The sequence below is a fragment of the Myotis brandtii genome, unplaced genomic scaffold, assembly GCF_000412655.1.
Source record: "Myotis brandtii unplaced genomic scaffold, ASM41265v1 scaffold244, whole genome shotgun sequence".
Taxonomy (NCBI): Eukaryota; Metazoa; Chordata; class Mammalia; order Chiroptera; family Vespertilionidae; genus Myotis; species Myotis brandtii.
The window spans coordinates 4,102,958-4,124,270 of NW_005359225.1; the positions used below are offsets into that span (position 1 = coordinate 4,102,958).

At 37.4% G+C, this 21,313-nt stretch overlaps 1 protein-coding gene across 2 annotated transcripts in view; it reads left to right on the forward strand.

The window, feature by feature from the left end:
* FCHSD2 (FCH and double SH3 domains 2) overlaps positions 1 to 21,313 on the forward strand; it is a 165,732-nt gene that overhangs the window by 66,742 nt on the left and 77,677 nt on the right. For both annotated transcript variants that reach the window (XM_005867107.2, XM_014540446.1), the window contains exons 5-8: positions 7,520 to 7,664; positions 13,154 to 13,287; positions 17,668 to 17,722; positions 18,604 to 18,732. In XM_005867107.2, the coding sequence (XP_005867169.1) occupies positions 7,520 to 7,664; positions 13,154 to 13,287; positions 17,668 to 17,722; positions 18,604 to 18,732 (463 nt within the window). The remainder of the gene's footprint in view (positions 1 to 7,519; positions 7,665 to 13,153; positions 13,288 to 17,667; positions 17,723 to 18,603; positions 18,733 to 21,313) is intronic.

Consider the following 21,313-nt stretch of genomic DNA (forward strand, 5'->3'; position numbering starts at 1 on the left):
TTAAAGTATTTATAATTTTGTTTAGAAGTTAATGTATTTTTTGAGATTAATTTAGAAGTATTGGTGTTTGTGCTCAAGACATAGTGTTGCAGGAACCAGAAGTCAAAGACAGATTTCAGTTTGCTGTCTGGTTGGAGTTAAGACTAATGCCCATGAAACAATAGCAGAGAAACCAGAGTAATTAAGAACTCATATTAAAGTGTGTGGTTGAGTCTGTATATGAAGTCATCAGATAATTATCTTATCCTCAATAATTTCTTAATGGGGCTAGAAAACTGAAAGTACAGGAAAAACCCTAATAGTTCTTCACAATTGCAGGAATGACTGATAACTTGGAAGGTAGCATGATACTATAAGTAATAGATCCATATAGTTGCTATATAGAATAATAAAGGAAAACAGGGAAATAAACAAAAATAGAGATTTTTCTTGAGTACCTACAAAACAACCCGATGACGTACATAAAAATTATGTAGTCTTTTTATATACTGGGAAACCAAGTCTCAGGTTACATGCATTACTCAGGGTCACACAGCTACTTAGACATGCAGTCATTCATTCATTCATTCTTTATCCATAAGATAGACGTGAGATATCTGCTACACGCTAGCTGTGGAAGTAGATTTTAGGGTTGGACTAGAGGAACTGGTGCCTGTCCTGAAGGAGCTTACAGGAGGCAGCCACTATAAACAGTTGCAGTATTCGGTAGCAGTATAGGTGCATTGCAACGGCAGAGGAAAACGAGGCTTCTAGAGCTGAATTTTGAAGGATGAGCAGGAGTTTGCCAGGTTTGTGCAAAAGGAATTCTAAGCAGGAAAAATTCCTTAAAAGCGTGGAGGCATGAGAAAATATAAATGTTAGGTAACAGTGAGCAGTTCAGCGTGGTGTGAAGTACATGGGTTAGAGGGTGAGAGGAGTTTTGGGAGGATACATAGATAGGCATCATGGAGGACTTTGCATATCACAGTTTCTTTTTTTACCCAGAAGATAATAGAACCATTGAAGAATTTCCACAAGAGGAATAACATGTTCAGCCTCACTTAGTAATAGTATGAAAGTGGGTTAGCAGGGGTACTCAAACATTTTAAATAGGGGGCCAGTTCACTGTCCCTCAGACCGTCCTCAAACATTTTTTTTTTCTCAAACATTTTAAATAGGGGGCCAGTTCACTGTCTCTCAGACCATTGGAGGGCCGGACTATAGTTAAAAAAAAAACTATGAACAAATTCCTAAGCACACTGCACATATCTTATTTTGAAGTAAAAAAACAAAACGGGAACAAATACAATATTTGTATTTGCATGTGGCCCGCGGGCCGTAGTTTGAGGACCCCTGGATTAGAGGGATATGAAGAAGAATTTGGAAAGAATAGAATTGCAAGAATTTAATCCCTTGTCTTATACTTGAATCCTGGAAATTATAGTAGAAAGTAATTTGTGGGGGAAATTTCAGTTATACTTAGAAAACTGAAGCTAGAGAACTTGGAATTGATTTGGCAGAGGGTGTGTGTGTGTGTGTGTGTGTGTGTGTGTGTGTGTGTAGAATTTGTTTTGAGACAAACTATAAGAGATTTTCTGTAGTTACCAAACTATAAAGTAGTTTTCTCAATATCTAAAATAGCTCTTGGAGTATAGAAAGCACTTGATCAGTATCTGCTGGTGAAGAATGCAGTAGAGGGAAAAAGAGAAAGGAAGGACTATAGAGTGACTCCTCGGTTTTTTAACTTAGGCAACTGAGAGGATGGTTGTACCGTTGTGAAAAAAACAGTAGAGAGAAATCAGGATCCAGGGTGAGAATGGTAATTGCCAATTTTTGTTTGTTTATTGTAGTTTTCATTCTAGTCATTTAAAATTTTCCTTTTAACTTTTTTTTATATTTGTATTTGAATTGGTAGTTTACAAATTCTTGCCCAAGAAATGCATGTTTGTAGCATGTGTAACAGTATAAAGTGTAGCCCCCGCTTTTCCCAAGCTTCTTCCACTCATATTTGTACTCCCCCAGAGTAATTGCTGCTAAAAGCATGTGGTCTTTTCTTCCATATTTTCCGATGTGATGCATATATGAACATACACAGTTTTGCTGTTTTTAACAGAACTGATGCACGAAATTTGTACAAGGGGCTTGGCCCTTGTGGTCCTGCCCCCCGCCCACTGGTCCTTCAGGAAGATCGCTTTGCTGTCTGGTCTAATTAGCATATTAGCTCTTTATTATAAAGGATGTTTCTGTAACCTCCCCCCTGCTCATACACTCACTTAAGGAGATTTTAGACCTCTTTTTATGCCAGTACATTCAGGCTGTGCTAGTGCCATAGTATGAGTAAATTGTAGTTTTGTTATTCATTCCTCTATTGGTGGTTATTTAGTTTATTACTATTGCAAATAATGCTGCAGTGGATAACTCATGTATGCACACAGTTACGTCTTTGTGGACTGAAAGTATTTATAGGGTAAATTGGTAGAGGGGGAAATGCTGGGTCAAAGGGGTTATATATTTAAAATGTTAGTATTGTAAATTATCCTTCATAAACTCTGTGTCAATATACGGGATGGGGCAAAAGTAGGTTTATAGTTGTGAGTATGCAAAACACAGAATTTATTTTATATTATTATTTGTTACTTATTGTATTATTTTTCCATACAAACAACTGTAAACCTATTTTTGCATCCCCCCTGTATATTACATTTCTTCATATTTGATTTCAAATTGCCTATTCCTTTTCATTTTTTACCAATAGGGCATGTGATAAGTCTTTTAAAAAAAAATTGCCAGCCTGATAATACATGCACCATTTAATGCCATTAAACTACCTCCATTTGCCTAGAAACTGAACTTCTGGAACACTACTTTTTCTTGGTCCTTTTTTTTAAATCTTTGAGGACAGGTTTTCATTCTCTCTTTGTCCAGGCTGCTATAACAAAATTCCATAGATGGGGTGGCTTATAAATAGCAGAAGTTTATTTCTCACAGTTCTGGGGGCTGGAAGTCTGAGACATGGTCGGGTTCTAGTGAAGTCTCTTTTCTGAATTGCAAACTTCCCAACTTCTGGTTTGTCCTCACATGGGGAAAGGGTTTGGGAGCTCTGTGGGGTCTCTCTTATAAGGACACTAATCTGACTTATGACCTAATCAGTCCCCAAAAGCCTTATCTCCTAATAACATCACCTTTGGGAATTAGGATTTCCACATATGAATTGTGGAGGTGAGGGTGGGAGGGTTTACAAACATTCAAACCATAGCAAGTCCTTTCTCTGTAAATGTTTCTTAAAGTTCCCTCAGTTCTCTAGTGACTGCTTTAAGTACTCGTTATCTATATCCCTATCTCTAAATATTGCCTATAAACTAGTAATGATCATATGCTTTATTAAGTCTTCATCTTGGGAACCAAAAAGTCAGCTGCCTCCAACTTTCACTTCTTTCTAGATCTTATGTTGTTGTTGTTTTTAAGAATGTTAAGTTGCTGCTTCTCTGCTTGATCGTTGCCTTTCACTGTTTCATTTGCTACAATACCACTCTCTCTAGGCCTACTGTTACTCCCCTGCTTGAAAATCTTCTATTGTTTCTCCTTCCCAAGAGGATAAAATAAAATTTAAAAATTTTTTTTAAATATTCAAAGCCGTGGAGAAACCTGGCTCCAAATGACCTTTCTGTCCTTGTCTGCCATTTCTCCTTTCATCCTTGGTTCCCAACCCTTGGGCACATCAAGCTGCAGTTGTATTGCAGTTCATACCACACCTCAACTGAACTACAGTCAGTCATCCTCCCTGCCTTACTGGTTGCCTAAGCTCAGGATACTCTCCCCTCCTACCAATAACAACAATACTTGAACGCTTGCTTATGTATTTATTTAAAATATATTTTTATTGATTTCAGAGAGTAAGAGAGAGAGAGATAGAAACATCAGTGATGAGAGAGAATCATTAATCGGCTGCTCCCTGCACGCCCGCCACTAGGGATTGAGACCATAACCCCAGGCATGAGCCCCCACTGGGAATCAAACCATGACCTTCTTCATAGATGGATGCTCAACCACTGAGCCACACCGGCCAGGATGAATACTTATTTATTAAACACCATGCTTTTTCCTTGTTATCAGTTACTGTATAAATTAATCTTAGATTATGAACTGACCACATTTCTAGAATCTGCTTGATGTGTGGTGCTATATTTCTGGGTCTGGGTTTGAGATGAGAGGAGAAGGTAGAAAATAATTATCTAGAACAGTGAGATAACAAGTGGATTAGGGGAACAGAGGAGGATTGCTGGATAGTAGCACTAAGGCGCTAGTAGAATTTATTGACATCATTTTATAGTGAGAATAAGCAGCATGATTATGGTTTTCTCAGCAACATTCTGCTGCACAGACATCAATATGATATGAACAGAATTTTGGATTTAACCAGTGTTGGAACTTGTGGATTATAATGATGAAAAGAAAGGGGGGTGAGGATAGTAAGAGTGTACATGAGGAAGTAATTATAATGGTGGACATGAAGCCAGGCAGGTTAAGGAGCTGAGAAAGGAGATCATGACAGGTTTGAGAGACTGTGGGAAGGAGGTAGGATCAAATGGATTGTGGGTGTTCTGATGGGGTTGAGTGATTGTTAGAGTCAAAATCCTAAAGGGAATGAGGGGAAACAGGAGTTATTGGTCAGCGAATAGATAATTAACTTGGAGTTAGAGCAGAGAGGTAGTTGTTGGCAATGGCAAAGTCTAGGTTATGACCATGGGAGTGCAATTTCCAGGTGGATAGCCTTAAAAAATTTTCATATCATTTCTAAGTCTTACTTTTCTCTGCAAAATGGTCCTGCAAAATGGCTATAATGCCTATCTTACAAAGTTAACATGAGGATTAAATGGTATGATAAATGTAAACTACATGACGTAGTGACTAGCATGTGATAGGTTCTTAAAATAATTTCTCTCCTTTCTTTTGTAATTTTGAGCCTCATTTCCTGACCTGAGCAGAATAATAAAATACCATACATACTTGATACCTTTCTTTCTGCTTCAAAGTTACTTATATGAAACCTAGTGAAATAAGATAAAAATTTTAAATCACTCTACAAGCCATTATTATTTTTCCCCAATCAGAATGAAAAACACCACTAGCTTAGAACTACCACTACTATGTTAACAAGAAGTGCTTCTCTTTTACAATTTTGCTACTGTTGCTATTTATTCATTTAAAAGAATCGGTGTGCCACATCATTTGCATTTAATTGTTAAAATAGCCCTGTGAGTTACATTGTGCAGGTATTTTTGTTATTGCTTTGTTTGCCAGTTGGGGAACTGAAAGTAAAGTGAAAAGTTACATATGATTATATTCCTTAAACTAGAACTTGAACCCAGGTCTTCTGACTAGTAACTGAATGCTGTGCTTTTCATGGTATCTCATTGTTAAGAATATGATTGCCTACTACAGATCTGTTACTCTATAAAGATCTCCTTTTAAACTGTATAATGAGAATATTTTTTATTGTATAGGCCTCATTGTACAGTATTATAAAATAAATTTATATATTCATCCATTTATTTCTTTTTTTCATTCATCGCATAATTATTATAATCTTTTTAAATGGTAGGCCATGTGCTAGGTCCAGGAATATAATAGTGAGAAAGACATATACCCCTGCCTTCATGAAATTTTCACTATAGTGAGGACAGACTTTAAACAATTACATAACACTGTTTATAATTGAAGGAAAAATGCTCAAGACAAGTGAACAAATAACAGAGAGGGACTTGACTGAGTTTGTGGGTCGGCTTGGTGGTGATCATAAAAGACTTTCCTAAGGAAGTTGCATTTAAGCCAAGATTTGAAGGATAAACAACAGTCACCTAGGTCAGCGTTTTTCAACCGGTGTGCCATGGCACACTGATGCGCCGCAAAAAATTTTAAAACATGCAGTGCCTGACTATTTAGTCCGGGGCACTGACCTCTTTTCTGTTAGATTGTTAAATTTAAAAAGTGACAACAACCAACAGAGTAGCCATCTGGTGTGAATGAATTAAAAGTATACCTATTTTTTTGTGAGATTAACAAAATATATGTTTTCTCATTTTTATTAGGATTTTAAAATATATTTTAATATAAATTAATGGATTATAAAACATAGTACTGAGCTTTTGATTCTTTAAGGAAATCAGTTATTTGGACTGCTTTGGAGGTCCTGTGTGAGTTCACACCCAGGTTGCCTTGATTGTCATGCAGTAAGGCCTTAGAGGAAATTGATTTTGCTGTTCTCTAAGTCCATCAGTGCTTTTATGCTGATAGTTTTTGCTAGCACACTACACTGAATCTTTTTTCCAAAGATTCATTTATTTATTTTCTGTCTAAGTAAATGAATATTTCCATCTAAACTGATTCATTTGACATATTACAAAAACTAATTTTTTACACAAATGAATTGTTTCCTTGGTTGAAAAATAGTTTCAAGTTTTTTTTAGTTCTAAGTACGATGGGGGCCCAGCTAATTTTTTTGTTTTGTTTTCATGGATCATCCATTGCCCCCCCCCCTCCCTCAGTTAGCATTTTATGTAGCATATGGCCCTATACATTGCTATAGTAGAAAATCCACATGACATAGGAAAGGAAATCTCAGGAGATGAATGTTGTAATCTATCAGTGCATGTGTCTCATTTTATAAAACAAAGTACCGTCCATTATTCTGATATGTTATAAAATACGTTTATAGCTAGTGTTGACCATACTAGAACTGGCTAAGGCATTTAGCAAAGTAGAAGAGAAGGTTTGAAAAGGAAGTTGGCTATAAAAAAACACAGGTGAATAATTATTTGACTTTCCCAAGAGATTGCTGAGCACATTTATCAAGTAAAGGTAATGGGATTTGCTTGAAATGACGCCAAGCCACAGTATGATGCTGGCTAAGCATTATTACAACAGAGAAATAGATGTTAAGCAATGATACCGTAGACTTCTTTTGTCAGACAAATAGATTTCTCCAGCACATAAGCAGTTGTTCTCCACCCCCCACCCCAAAGCCACATCAGTTTGTGTGAGAGTAATATGATGTAGTTCAAATAGAATGTACCTAACCTTCATCTGTATTTCAGTACTGCTGCATTCTTATGTGATTTAATTCTCTAAATCTGAGTCTCAGTTACTTCATCGATAAAATTAAGAAAATATCTTGTTGAAATAATGACACTTGATATTCATAATGATGACCCTGAGACTATGAAAGTCCTACAGGCTGAATTATTGACTGGTTTTTATAGTGTTAGCTTTGTCTGGAATTGCAATCCTTGTATCACTTTACACCAGTAATCTGAATAACTCATTAATCAAAACAGCCAATTGTTAAGCCATAGAGAGAGAGATTTTATGCTGTGTTTCTACTTATGTATTCTAAAAATAGTGCTTCCTATAAACCAGTGTAAATACACTTTTAACTATAAAGACAACATTCTTTCTGTTTGTCAGTGTTAACCAGTAAGAAAAAGGTTAGACAACTTTTCTCTTCCCTACCTAATGCTTTTCTGTCCCTCTTTGAACTTAGGAACATGTATCCTGTTTGGAAATCTTTTCTCGAGGGAACAATGCAGGTAGCCCAGTCTCGGATCAATATATGTGAAAACTATAAAAACTTCATTTCTGAACCTGCAAGGACAGTGAGAAGCTTAAAAGAACAGCAACTGAAAAGGGTATTGTTTCTATTTGTTCTTTTCTTATATGCATTTTAATATCTCAGTGTTATATTTGTAATCTGCAAGATTATATTAAACTAGAGGCCCAGTGCATAAATTCGTGCAAGGGTCAGGTCCAGCCGGCTGGGCCCCAATCAGGGCAGATTGGGGCTGGGCCTGTCGGCAGGTCCAGCCGGCTGGGCCCCAATCGGGGCAGATTGGGGCTGGGCCTGTCGGGAGGAGGAAATGGTGGGAAGTTGGCCGGCCGGCCCGCCCTGATCGGGGGCCTGATGAGGGCCAGGCTGGCTGGGGGAAGGGGCTGCGGACAATTGGCCGGTGGGCCCCACCCCCAATTGGGGTTGGGAGGCCGATTGGGGGTGGAGCTGGCCATGGGGAGGGGCTGTGGGTGGTGAGCCGGCCATCCCCACCCCCAAATGGGGTGGGAGGTACTGATCAGGGGCCAGTGGCCTGGGCTAGGGGCCATGGGTGGTTGGCCAGCTGGCCCTGCCAGATTGGGGTGGGGGGGGCCAATCTGGGGTGGGAGCCCCATTCCCTATTGGGGTGGGGGGTGCAATCAGGGGTGGGCCGGCCAGGGGGAGGGGCTGCGGGCCTATCATGGTGGGGCAGGCTAATCAGGGGCAGGAGTGGCCAGGGGGAAGGGAGGGAGGGTCTGGCCAGCCGGCCCCACTATTAATCGGAGTGGGAGAGTCCAATCAGGGGCAGGGGGGAGGGGCCACGAGGTTGGCCGACTGGCCCCACCCCCTGATCATCTGGTTTGCTGGCCACAGTGGGTGTCATAATGACCATTCGTTACAGTCGTTATGGCCATTATGATCGCTGGCTTTTTATATATGTAGATTGCATTTAATACTTGGGGCTTTCCTATTTGATCACGATTCTGATTTCAACATGGTTTTCTGATTACAACATGTACTTTCTAACTACTGTGTTTTATTAACTGACAGTGGTGAGTGTAAATTTAATCTGTGGACATTCTGAAAGTTCTGTAAATACTTAAATATTAATTTTCAACTTAGCTTAAGTAAATAGATTATAGTTTTACAACATTGGCATAGTTTGGTGTATATTAAAATAGTTACAATTTATTAATCTCACTGAGTCTTAAAAATATTCAACATAGCTTCAATTTAAGCCATTTTGCATAATGATTTACTCGTCATATTTCTGTACAACCTTTATGCTTATTTTTTATTATTTCTGAATGACTTTTTCATTTATGCTACTTTATTTCATCATACCTCTGTTTAATCATAACAATAATCTGCAATAAAAGTTAACTTTGTTCTTTTAAGTTATTTTTTTTAGGGTAAATTTCCAGGACATGACTACTGGGTCAGAGAACCTACTAGTTTGTAGGACTTGGATGTACTGACCCAAGTTACTTTGATTTTTATTTCTGCTTTCAAGTTATTAGCAAGTCTACCTGTCCTATCTATCCATCTATCTCTCTATATTCTTTCTATATGTCATACTCAGAGGTCATACTTTTTAAAATTTCTTTACTACAATCTAAGTTATAATATCCAAGTTTGTCATCATTTTATATGATCCCTTAGCCTTAATGTAAACTTATACACTCGATTCTATCTGCTCAGTGCTGGTAACTCTTGGGGGAGAGCTGGGCTTTTCTTAACATAGGCAACATTAAGCTTCTTTTTAAGTATATAATAGTCCACTCCAGAAAAGTAGATTTCCACAGACGAAATTTATTTTAGAAGTTGGAAAGAAAGCCCTAGGTAATCTTTTCCTATGCAAATTAAGTTTTATGACTTTTTAAAAATAAATATTTTGGGTATTTTGCTACGTAGAGAGCACTTTCCTTTGAAGAAAAACCCTAATTACTCTGACTTGAATAGTTCACTTGGGTGATGGAGAACATTTGGTTGTAGGGAAGAAAGGATTACAAGAGATCTCTTCAGTGTAAACATAGGCTATCTCTAGTAGTTTAATAACTAGTATCTTAGAAACATATGTAAAGGGGGAAAAGCAAGTTGGAATAGAATCAACCAGAATTTTATAAGAGTTTTGAGAATCTTTTTAAAGATATGAACTATCACAAAGTGCATCTGATACTGTGGTACATAGAGAAAATAGCCTTTTGTAAGTTTATGTAAGTTTCAAGTGTACAGTTCTTTGGTGCATCATCTGCTTATTGCATTGTGTGCTCATCACCCAAAATCTAGTCTCCTTCTGTCACCATATAGTTGATCTCCTTTACTCTCTTCACGCAGCCTCTTCCCCTCTGGTAACCACCATATTCTTGCCTGTGTCTATGAGTTTGTTTTGTTTGTTCATTTGTTGCTTTCTTTTATATCCCACATATGAGTGAAATCATACGGTTCTTATACTGTTCTGTCTGGCTTATTTCACTTATCATGATACTCTCAAAATCCATCCATATTGTCTCAAATGTTAGTATTTTATCCTTAGTTATGGCTGAGTATATTCCATTACATATACTGTATGTACCACATCTGGTTTATCCAGTCATCCATGAAGGACACTTAGGTTGTTTCCATATATTGGCTACTGTGAATACTGCTCCAGTGAACATAGGGTTACATATATCTTTACAAATAAATATTTTCAAATTTTTCAGGTAGATACCCAGAGGAGGGATTGTTGGGTCATGTGGTAGCTCTAATTAATACCCTTTTATAGATGAAAATGAATTAAGTAATCTTCATTAGTTGTTTAGTCACCCATAATTAAGGAGAGCTGTCTTGTTCTCATGTATAGGTACCCATGGTATTCAATTTGTGTGAATATACTGAGACCCTTTCCACATGGTTGTAGTCCACTGGAAAACCTTTGACCTACTATGTTTAGTTTCCTCTCAAAATAGATTAGCAGACCCTTTCATGCATGTATATCACTATAGGACTCTTGGGCTTCCCTTCATTGATTAGTTTTTCTGAGGCCAAGCTTGTTTGAATGAACATTATAGACATATATGCCTTACACCTGATTGCTCTTTTAAATAATTGATTTCATTTTCCCATGAAACACAATTGTATCTTTGAGACCATGCTCCAGTTTGAGTTCTTAATATCTAATTGTAGCCATGGAGCACTCTCTCAGCTCTTCACACCTGCAAACATGGCATTATTGGGATGTTTATCACTTCTCTGTGGGATTGTCAGGTTGTCATGGTATTATTTATTAAACAAGAGGTTTGTATGTGATAAGGACTTAAAATTAAGGAGAAAGAAAGATTTTTCTGCAAGATAAAAAAACCTTACTATTTAGGTATGTCTTTACAATGAAATATTTTTCAGCCATTAAAAGAGTAGAAGCATTAATGCTTAGTATTACATAGATGAACCCTAAAAACATTATGCTAAGTGAAAGAAATGAGACATATAAGGCCATATATTTTATGCTCCCATTGATATGAAATGTCCGGAATAGGAAATTCATAGAGACAGAAGGTAGATTAGTGGTTGCCAGGGGCTATGGTAGGGGGACATGGGGAGTTACTTGTAAATGTAATCGAGTTTCTTTTTTGGTTGTTTAAAATGTTCTGGAATTCGATAGTGGTAATGGTTTTACATCGTTGCGAATATACTAAAAACCACTGCATTATACACTTTAAAAAGGTGAGTTTTATATTAAGTAAATGATATATCAACATTTTTAAAAGTTTGCTATTTTAAGATAAAATATCTCTATATTAGACCTTAAAAACATGGTTATCACAAAACTGGAGTAGATACTATAATAGGTTACATGGTAAATGATATAATTATTTCATCACTGTATGACTTAGGGTAAATTATTTAACCTATTTGTATCCCCATCTTAAAATGGGACTAATAATATGAATAATTTTATCACTGAGTCGTTTCAAGGACTAAATGTAAAAATGCCCATAAAGTGCTAAGCATAATGCATTGTGCCTGTACAATGCCCACAGGGAATCTTCTTCAATGTAGTTAAGTATTCAGACTGTTATGATTATCCCAGGCCACATCTGGCATATTTACTCAGAAGGACATTAGGACAGGGAACACAGTTAACCAGTAGGGTGGCATCCAACATTAATACAATTAGTTCTTCCACCAGTGTATACCTCAGTCTACACAGCCAACTAGAGTTACTCTGGTCCCCAGGAGACATGTCTGGGGCGAGGGAATGAGACTCACATATACAGGGGTAGCCACAGGCTCTAAAGGAGACTAAAATATCTTATTACAGCTCTATAGGTAGAGCTTCCAAGGTCCCTGCAGGGAGCACGTCCAGACCCAGGAATCACCATACTCAAGCCCAAAGCCAAGATATTTATAGTTCATTTACAGTTTTTCCCAATTGATGCAGTTTACCTATCAGGGTTCATAAGCATTGTTGTCGAGTAACACAGTTGACACTGTCCTCATCAGGTTTCCATTGAAACACAGACCTAAAGCTCCAATTTTTTTGCAGAAGGGAAAGAGGTGTGTTTTCTTAACCCTTTATTCACAGCCTGGCAATTATTAAATGCTCAATACATGTACCCATAGGGAACCTTCCAGATCTCTCACTTCTTGTAAAGGAGTACCTTTCTTGACACCTAACAATTTCTGGGAAATTCTGTTCTATATGCCACATGGCTAAGTTTAAGTTTATCCTTGCTCTTCCGATGTCCTTGCTCTACTCCACGCTGTTTGGCCTGACACACACAGTAGGCCCTCACCAATGTGTCTTCCTGCTTTGCTGAGCTTTTATCAGTGTCCGCCAAGCACTGTCTGTGCTGTTCCAGGCTCACAAGATTTTCATTGGGGGCTACTCTGAACTGGCCTCAGGCTGGTGAAACTTTTCCGTGGTTTGTTTTAAACGAGGGAAAATTATTCCCTTTTGGATATCCAGAAGGGTCCCAAAATAGTGCTACTTTGGCCTCAATGTATAACAAGAGTTTATTGATTAAACATTGCTTGATGTTATTATGTCTATTCTTTCCAGAATGTATATGTGCATCCAAAGAGTTGGGGATAGTTTTGAGTAGTAATTATTATTGTGGCACCCAGCTTTCTTGCTTCTCTCCATCTTGGGCTTATCAAACGTCAGACTTCTCAGATTTCACTTCTTTTCTAGAGGTTAATTCTTCAGTACCTTTTGCACCACTGGTTCCCCAAACATATAGAAACTTTATTAAGATTATGAAGAAACACAGAATTGCTTTATTATTTTACCTTTATTGCCATGAGAACTCCAACAGTAAGAGCATGTTCATTGTTGATCTCCTTATCTTACCTTAATGCCAGTCATCAGCACTCAGAGGTTATTTCCCAGAACAGAGTTGTTCAGCAAACTGTGACACTGGGCCATACATTACTAGCAGTGGGAGTATCAGCTGTTCGCTGGATTTTGATTTGCAATTGAAGGAGACCAGGAGTGCTGATTCTTCTCCTGGGTTTCCATCCTAAGGGGATAGTGCATAGTCCTTGGGACAAACTAATTTATGTAAGCCTCAAACTAAAATCATAATAATTGAACTTTTTATTTTACAGTGTGTGGACCAGTTGACAAAGATCCAAACTGAATTACAAGAGACAGTGAAAGATTTAGCTAAAGGCAAAAAGAAGTACTTTGAGACTGAACAGATGGCTCATGCAGTACGAGAGAAAGCTGACATCGAGGCAAAGTATGTTTTAGCATTTGTGAAAACGTGATTATGCAAATAAATGTTATTTTTGCGAACCCTTTGTTTTCTATTAATATCAGGCATAAACTCATTCTTAGGTTATGTTGGTTTCATCTGACCTATAAGTGTACTTCAGATCAAAAAATTTTTTATATTAGCTGATTTTACTTAAAATAATATAGCCAAATGAGAAGATTTGATTAGTCAGTTTTTACATTAAATTGAGTTATCTAAAGAAGACAAAGGAATATTGTATTGAAATCTTAGCGAAAGTCTAGTTAAAGTTGGTGTGGTGTCTGAATATCAGGGTTTCAGAGCCTTATTTTTCTCATGCTAGACTCTAAGTCAGTTATAGTTGGAAATCCCTGGTCGTCAGCATGTCATTGAGGGAGGGACCATGGACACATCACGTGAACAAGGACACTGACCTCAGTGTAGAGACCCTGCCCCTGGCACAGTTTTCCTCTTATGTGAAATTCTAGTATATATACTTTTTTTTAATGTCTGCTTCAGCAACTTTGTGAATTTTACATCTGCATTTGTGATTTACAAATTCATTCTTTCGAGAATAATTAGGAAAAGAAGGAACTGGCATTGGGTAATAGCAAGAGATAATGAAGCAAGCAGTAGAGTTGCAATGACAACTTGAGAAAAGATACGTTTTTAAGAAAAAATAAGCCTGTATCCTAGAATGGGACTCTGAAGAGGTCTGTGAGGAGAGCTAAGACTCCCATTCAGGGCTCACTGATGCAAAATCTAGGGGTCTGAACTCCGAGTCATGAAATCAGAAAGGCTATGAACACTTGTACAGACTAGTAAGGTGTGGGAGTGTCTTCCTAATATGTTTTTTATCTGCAAGAAATTAAAGAACCTCGTAAGTATCTTGTGAAAATTTAAGGACTCCTGGGAAGTATATGTACTACCAAGGTTTGGTAATTGAATGTTCATAAAGTACTTAATGTTACTGGGAAATATATTTTCTATTTACTGTTTTTCTGATTTAATGTATTGTCTTTATTATTTTATTTTTGTCAGCATACAAATATTTCCTGTAGAGGGAATGAACCCATTTTCCCAACAAGAACCAAAATTTTTTAGATCAAGTGATCTCCATTAGGAATATCCTGTTATGGAACTTGTTTGTTAAAACTCTCAGGGAGCCCTAACCAGTTTGGCTCAGTGGATAGAGCGTCGGCCTGCGGACTGAAGGGTCCCAGGTTCGATTCCGGTCAAGGGCATGTACCTTGGTTGCGGGCACATCCCCAGTAAAGGGTGTGCAGGAGGTAGCTGATCGATGTTTCTCTCTCATCGATGTTTCTAACTCTCTATCCCTCTCCCTTCCTCTCTGTAAAAAATCAATAAAATATATTTTTTTAAAAAAACTCTCAGGGATTCTAGAACAAAGAGTTGACTGATTTGTAGCACATACAGAAATACATACTTGAGGCAGGGCCGTCAGGGTGAAAATGAGGACAGTTGAGGGCTGTTCCTGAGAAGTGTGGGTTTGACAGGGTCAAATGGTCACAGATGCTGATTGAAAGGAACTCCTTCTGACATGGCTCAAATTCAAAGGGGATATGAATTGGACATTTTCAGTGTGTAACTTTTCTGGAAAATTAACTGCAGAGTAAGAAATGCCTTTTCATCTTTACTCACTCACTACTTGTTTATTGAATAATTACTTTATATTGGGTGCTATGGGTACAGATATGAGTAAGATTAAATTTTGTGCCCTAAAGAAGTTTAAAGCCTATAATTAAAGACAAATATATTTAAAAGTGATTTTATGATTTGTTTATTCCCAGTAAACTTAAAGAAACGAAGTGCCTAAAGTCACTTACCTAGTAACTAATTCATTTGCAGTAGTTGTCCTATATAATAAAAGGCAAATATGCAAATCGACTGAACAGTGGAACGATCAGTCACTGTGACACACACTGACCACCAGGGGGCAGACACTCTCACAGGGGAAGCACCACTCAGTCAGAAGTCGGACTCACAGCTGTCGAGCGCAGCAGCTGTGGCAGTAGCCTCTCCCGCCTCCACAGCAGCGCTAAGGATGTCCGACTGGCGGCTCCCAGACTGTGAGAGGGGTGCAGGTTGGGCTGAGGGATCCCCCTCCCCCGGAGTACACAGATTTCGTGCACCAGACCTCTAGTATGATAATATGTAAGCATGGAAAGTAGACTCATTTTGCCTAATGTGAAAGGAAACCTTTATAGAAGTGATGTTTGGACAGAGTCTTGGAGAACGAATAAGATTTTTCTGAGTAAAGATGAGAAGGAAGATCAGGAATGGGGACGTGAAAACTGGAGTACATATAATTTGATAAATGGTTTGACTGTTGGTGAGATGTGCACTTTAGGAGAGATATGCACCTCAAAGGAAGAGGGATACCATTTGAAGGCAAAGGTGAGTTCCGATTTGGATATGAAGGTTCTACAAAACCTGGGGACCATTGGTGTGAATGTATTTTGTAGGGAGTCATATAACTCATTCTCAGATGAGAATCTGGGGGTTAATTGCCTTTCAGATGACAGGTATAGGGATGAAATCATATATAAAATGAGATGGAAGGTTGAGTTGGAACCCTAAGTGATGTTAACATTTGGAAAATGGATGAGGAAGAGTTCATTATATATATCTTATTTGTTCTAAATAGTAATCGTTGAGGACAGGGACTGTATTATTCTATTGATTACCTACTTTAGTACCATACAAGAATTATATGAGGATTCATAAATGAAGCAGAAGCCAGAAACTTAAAACCTTGTATTGGAAAATCGAAGTGCAACTCAGACTATTTGGATAATGGCTACAAAAAAATGGATAATTGAGGACCCCCCGAACCTGAATGGGCCCTCTCAAATTTTAAAGTGTGCGGCCTTTGTTTTTCTAAATTAAAATGAAAACGAATATAATTGATAAAAAACCAAAACCCCCATGAAGTATGAATATGGCAAGGTAGAAAATAGCAGGAATATCTTGGACCCAATTTTTTTTAACAGTGGGGAAGTAGTTGTGATGCATATGTGTGTACATCCTTAAATGTTTCTCTCTCATTAGAAAAGTGAGAGGCTGCTTTTGCTGTCCTTGTCACATCTGTTCTGCAGGGACCGGCTTGCCCTGTGGTCTGCAGCTTCATATTATGGCTCAGCTGCCAAAACATGTGTTGAATTCTCCATGGCAATCGCCATGACACTGCAGTCAAGACAAACTTTGCAGCTTCAAAATTCACTGGTTGTAGGAATGTTAATTGTTTCTTAGCACTTGTCTATTGACTTTCTTCTTGTAATCTCTGGTTGTTTGGGTAAAGCCAACATATTTTAACTACTAATTTTTAGATTATGGTTCCCTTCCCATACTAAAAGGGATTGAGGGAAATCATGACACCAGATTGGGAGAAGATAAAATAGAACAAAACCATATAGGGCAACATAAACTGATAAACAAAAACAGATCCAGAGACAGAGAAGCATCGATCAGACCGTCAAACCTCAGAGGGAAGGTAGGGGAGGGCGGGGGTTAGGGGGAGAGATCAACCAAAGGACTTGTATGCATGCAAATAAGCCTAACCAATGGACACAGACACCAGGGGGGGTGAGAGCATGATAAAGAAAAAAAAATATATATATATACACACACACACACACACATACACACACACAAAAATAAATAAATAAATAAATAAGAGCAAAAAGTTGGAAACAACCCAACTGTTCATGAATAGGAGATTATAAAATAAAGTATTGCACATCCATGCACTAATAAAAAAACAAACAAACATGTAGGGCAGAGAGTCCAGGGACTTTCTCATTGTGTTGTAAATACTATATTAAGAGTGAAGGGGGCACACAGGCAGGCACCCAAACAAGAACTTTTAATGTGAGAAATAATGGAATGAAGGACTTAGAGTCCGGTCACTATCATACTGTGGATTGCATCGATTGTTGCAGCCCATCACACACTGCCCTGAAAGCCTGCTAATCTTTGCCTCCATAGGTTGGTTATTCCTGGGTTTAAGCTTTCCTTGTAGGAACTGAAGTATGAGTAATTGTAAAATATGGAAATTACCTATAGATTGATGACTCTTGTTTTTTATGAAATACCTTTATATTGGATTTATCTAGTTGATTTTTTTGTCATTCGGGATATTTTATTTTATTAATCGCAGTATTTCCTGTTTCATTACATTACATTCTTCCTGTAGTAAAATAAAGGAAAATAATCACTGATCTTGGTTTTCCATTTTTTTAGTTCTCTTTTAGAATAGTGTTGTGGAAAAGGGTAACTTTAAAAAATTTAGTAATTATAATACTTAATCACTTTATGATAAAATTTGATAATTTTATTAACCATATTTTTCTGTTTTTATAACAGATCTAAACTTAGTCTTTTCCAATCAAGAATCAGTTTACAGAAGGCAAGTGTGAAGGTGAGTTTTTGAAAACTATATTTCACAATTGAGAAACCTTATCTTCAAAAAAAATAAAAGAATTGTGTCTTTTGATGATGGAGGTCAATTACTTTCAACTAATTTAGGGAAGTGTTTTAAAGTCATTAACTTTGGGAAAAACTTTCCTTCCCAGTTCAGTGGGGTCAGGGCGGATTTCACCCAGGTGTCAACACTTTGGACAGTGCTTGCTTCTCAAGATTGCTTTACAGATAGGTTTCTGTACTTGATCTGCTTAGGTATCCTTATGTTTTTAATTCTTAGTACAAGAGACTTAGTCCATGGGCTTTAGAATGCTCTATAAAATCCATTTCATTGATATGTATACCCTGAGCACAAATTCTGGGCCACAAATTCCTAGTAGCAAGTGTTTTTTTCCTGTGGGACCCTCAGGCGTGAAGTACTTGATAGGTAAGCTTAGTGGCCTGGCTTTGGCTACCAGGCTCCCATCGGGAATGCGGTTCTTTTGGCACTTTAATAGTATTGAATTTTTAAAAACAATTTTCTAACTCCAACAGAATTACCCATGTCTTTGACAATAACAATAAGGTACTTAATTTGGGAACCTTTATTTTCCCATTTGGATAAAACACACAAAATACTTTAAAGTTCTCTAAAAAGCTTTGGAAGTATGTTAAGTGTAAATAACAAATATTTGAAAAACACTCTTACCATATTTAACAGTTCTAGGTACTGTTTACTTATTTCCTCAATAGAGTTGAATAGTTTTGTATGCATATAAATGTTTCTGCACGTGACCTTTACTCTTGTTGAGGAGCCATTAATTGCCAACTAAGAGAGGTAATGTTTTACACTGTAATACCAGTTTGCACTGATTTTCTTTTTCTTTTATTATGTTATAGTTAAAAGCCCGGCGATCTGAGTGTAATTCCAAAGCTACCCACGCAAGGAATGATTATCTTCTTACATTAGCAGCAGCAAATGCACACCAGGATCGCTACTATCAAACAGATTTAGTTAACATTATGAAGGTAAAACAGCCTTAATATCTGTGGTAATTTGGTTTCATTAAAGACAAAAATAACTGACGAATTGGGTGTTCAGTACATGGGATTGAGTCTATAGAATAGCATCCAGGCTACTTTGCATTTTGTTGGAATATACTTGATCTTATTTGGGTAATCTCTGTTTTAGGTAATTCTGAATTAATTTTTAGTGTAAGAACATGTTTAAAGCCAAATCATAGTAAAGGATTGTATTATTCCCTAGTAGCGGCAGATATTTACTATATGAAGGTTATTAATATATAAAATAAGATTATTTTTTAAAAGCTTATATTTTTAAAAATTCTATAACTTCATTGATAGGTAAACTTGAACATCACTATTTTATGGTTTTTGAGGTACCTATGGAAAAACAAGAAAAGGTATCTAGTAAGTTATGTGACAATACCTCTGCCCTGAGTATCACTCTGAAATGTAGATAGGTTGGATTACAGTTTCTTGTGTGCCCAAACTCGATCTTGGTCTGTCCCTATTTATACACTATTTGTATCTTTGACTTGCACTAACTTTAAGGAAAGGGGGTGGAAGAGAAGAAAACTTTTTTAACCAGCCACCAAGTTTCCCCTTATTGCTGGCAGACAAGTTCTGCTTTGAATTATATCTCATTCTCTTTTGTCTTCTCAAGAACCCAAACATTTGATTATTCTTTCTCTAAATTTTCAACCCATCTTCTCAAATGCATTGTCCTTAATGATTATCAAATACATTGTTTTCATTGAATTCTTTGCTTTATGAATCCAAGGTGTTGAGAATGGGGATGCAACAGGAGTGGGCGCTCTTTTTTTTAACACTGACTCTGGGACAGATAAACTCTGTCCAGAAACGACAAGTTCTTTCCTTGAGAGTAGAGATAGGACATTTCCTGGGAGCTTGAGGGAAAAATGGGAGTGGTAGAGAGAGTCAAACTGGACTAAGAAGTTTCCTATTACAAGTTTTTTAATGTCTTTTTTTTTTTCACTGCCTGAATTACACTTTTCCTAGCTTCTATCCTTTTCTGACCTGCTGGTTAGAATACAGGTGGTGAGAAGGACAAGGGATCGTTTTGAACTTTGCATACTTTTTCCCATGAAATGTACCTAGAGGTTTAGGCATTTTAGTATCTTATTGGGTGCTTTAGTATCTTACATAGTGCTTCAGACTTACAAGGACCAACTGGAGATTTGGCCTCCCATTATAACATGGTTTCATACAACCTATTTATTAAAGACTAGAGGCCCGGTGCACAAATTCATGCACAGGTGGGGTCTGGCTGGCCTGTGCCAACATTTCCTGGGAGCTTGAGGGAAAAATGGGAGTGGTAGAGAGAGTCAAACTGGACTAAGAAGTTTCCTATTACAAGTTTTTTAATGTCTTTTTTTTTTTTTCACTGCCTGAATTACACTTTTCCTAGCTTCTATCCTTTTCTGACCTGCTGGTTAGAATACAGGTGGTGAGAAGGACAAGGGATCGTTTTGAACTTTGCATACTTTTTCCCATGAAATGTACCTAGAGGTTTAGGCATTTTAGTATCTTATTGGGTGCTTTAGTATCTTACATAGTGCTTCAGACTTACAAGGACCAACTGGAGATTTGGCCTCCCATTATAACATGGTTTCATACAACCTATTTATTAAAGACTAGAGGCCCGGTGCACAAATTCATGCACAGGTGGGGTCTGGCTGGCCTGTGCCAATTGGGCCGGGCCGGCCAGGGGAGGGGCCACGGGCGGTTGGTGGGCTGGCCTCATCCCCCGATCGAACTCCCGGTCAAGGGGACAATTTGCATATTAGCCTTTTATTATATAGGATAGGATTTTTAGTACAGGTTTCACTTAAGATTGTGATTTTTCTATATCCTTTTACTATTAAATCAAAGCTGTTAACTGTATTTTTCCTTTTTGAATACTTTAAAATGAACATTATATTAGTTTAAGCAAAAACAAAATCTTTATGTTTCTTTAAATTGAATCTACAGCCAAATAAGTTCTCTTACTTAAAATCCTCTGGTCTTTGATAAACTAGGAAAGAAAGGTACAGTATTATTTTAGGTATTTGCCGTCTGCCAAAAAAAAAAAAAGGTTAATGGGCCCAGTCTGCTCTCGTGCATGTATGTATTTGATCAGCATTTGGGTAGGCTATGCTTCAGATTACTCATTTCATGAAATATTAAAGGGTACCGAAGTGATAAAAATAGAGGCAGTTCTTATACCTAAAAAATAAGGAAGTATATCTTAATCTTCCTGTTGTGCATGTTAATTCGTTTTCTTTCTCATGCTAATTCTATAGCCTGCAGTATTGGAAAACCCCCATTAATCATGCTGTTAGCCTCTTAGTAAGTTTCTGTCATTGAAGTGACAGTGGAGTGGCTGGCCCTTTAGTGCCTTTCTTGAAAATGTCTAGTTTTTGAATTGTTGTTAAGGTTGTAATGCCCTAGCTAGAGTCATTTTAAAAAAAATTTATGTGAATAGCTTGGACGCCCAAATTTGATTCATTAATTTAATCATACATACTGAATATTCGTTTATAGTATGGTAGCTACTGGACTACACTTTGGGAAGAAGCAAAGATGA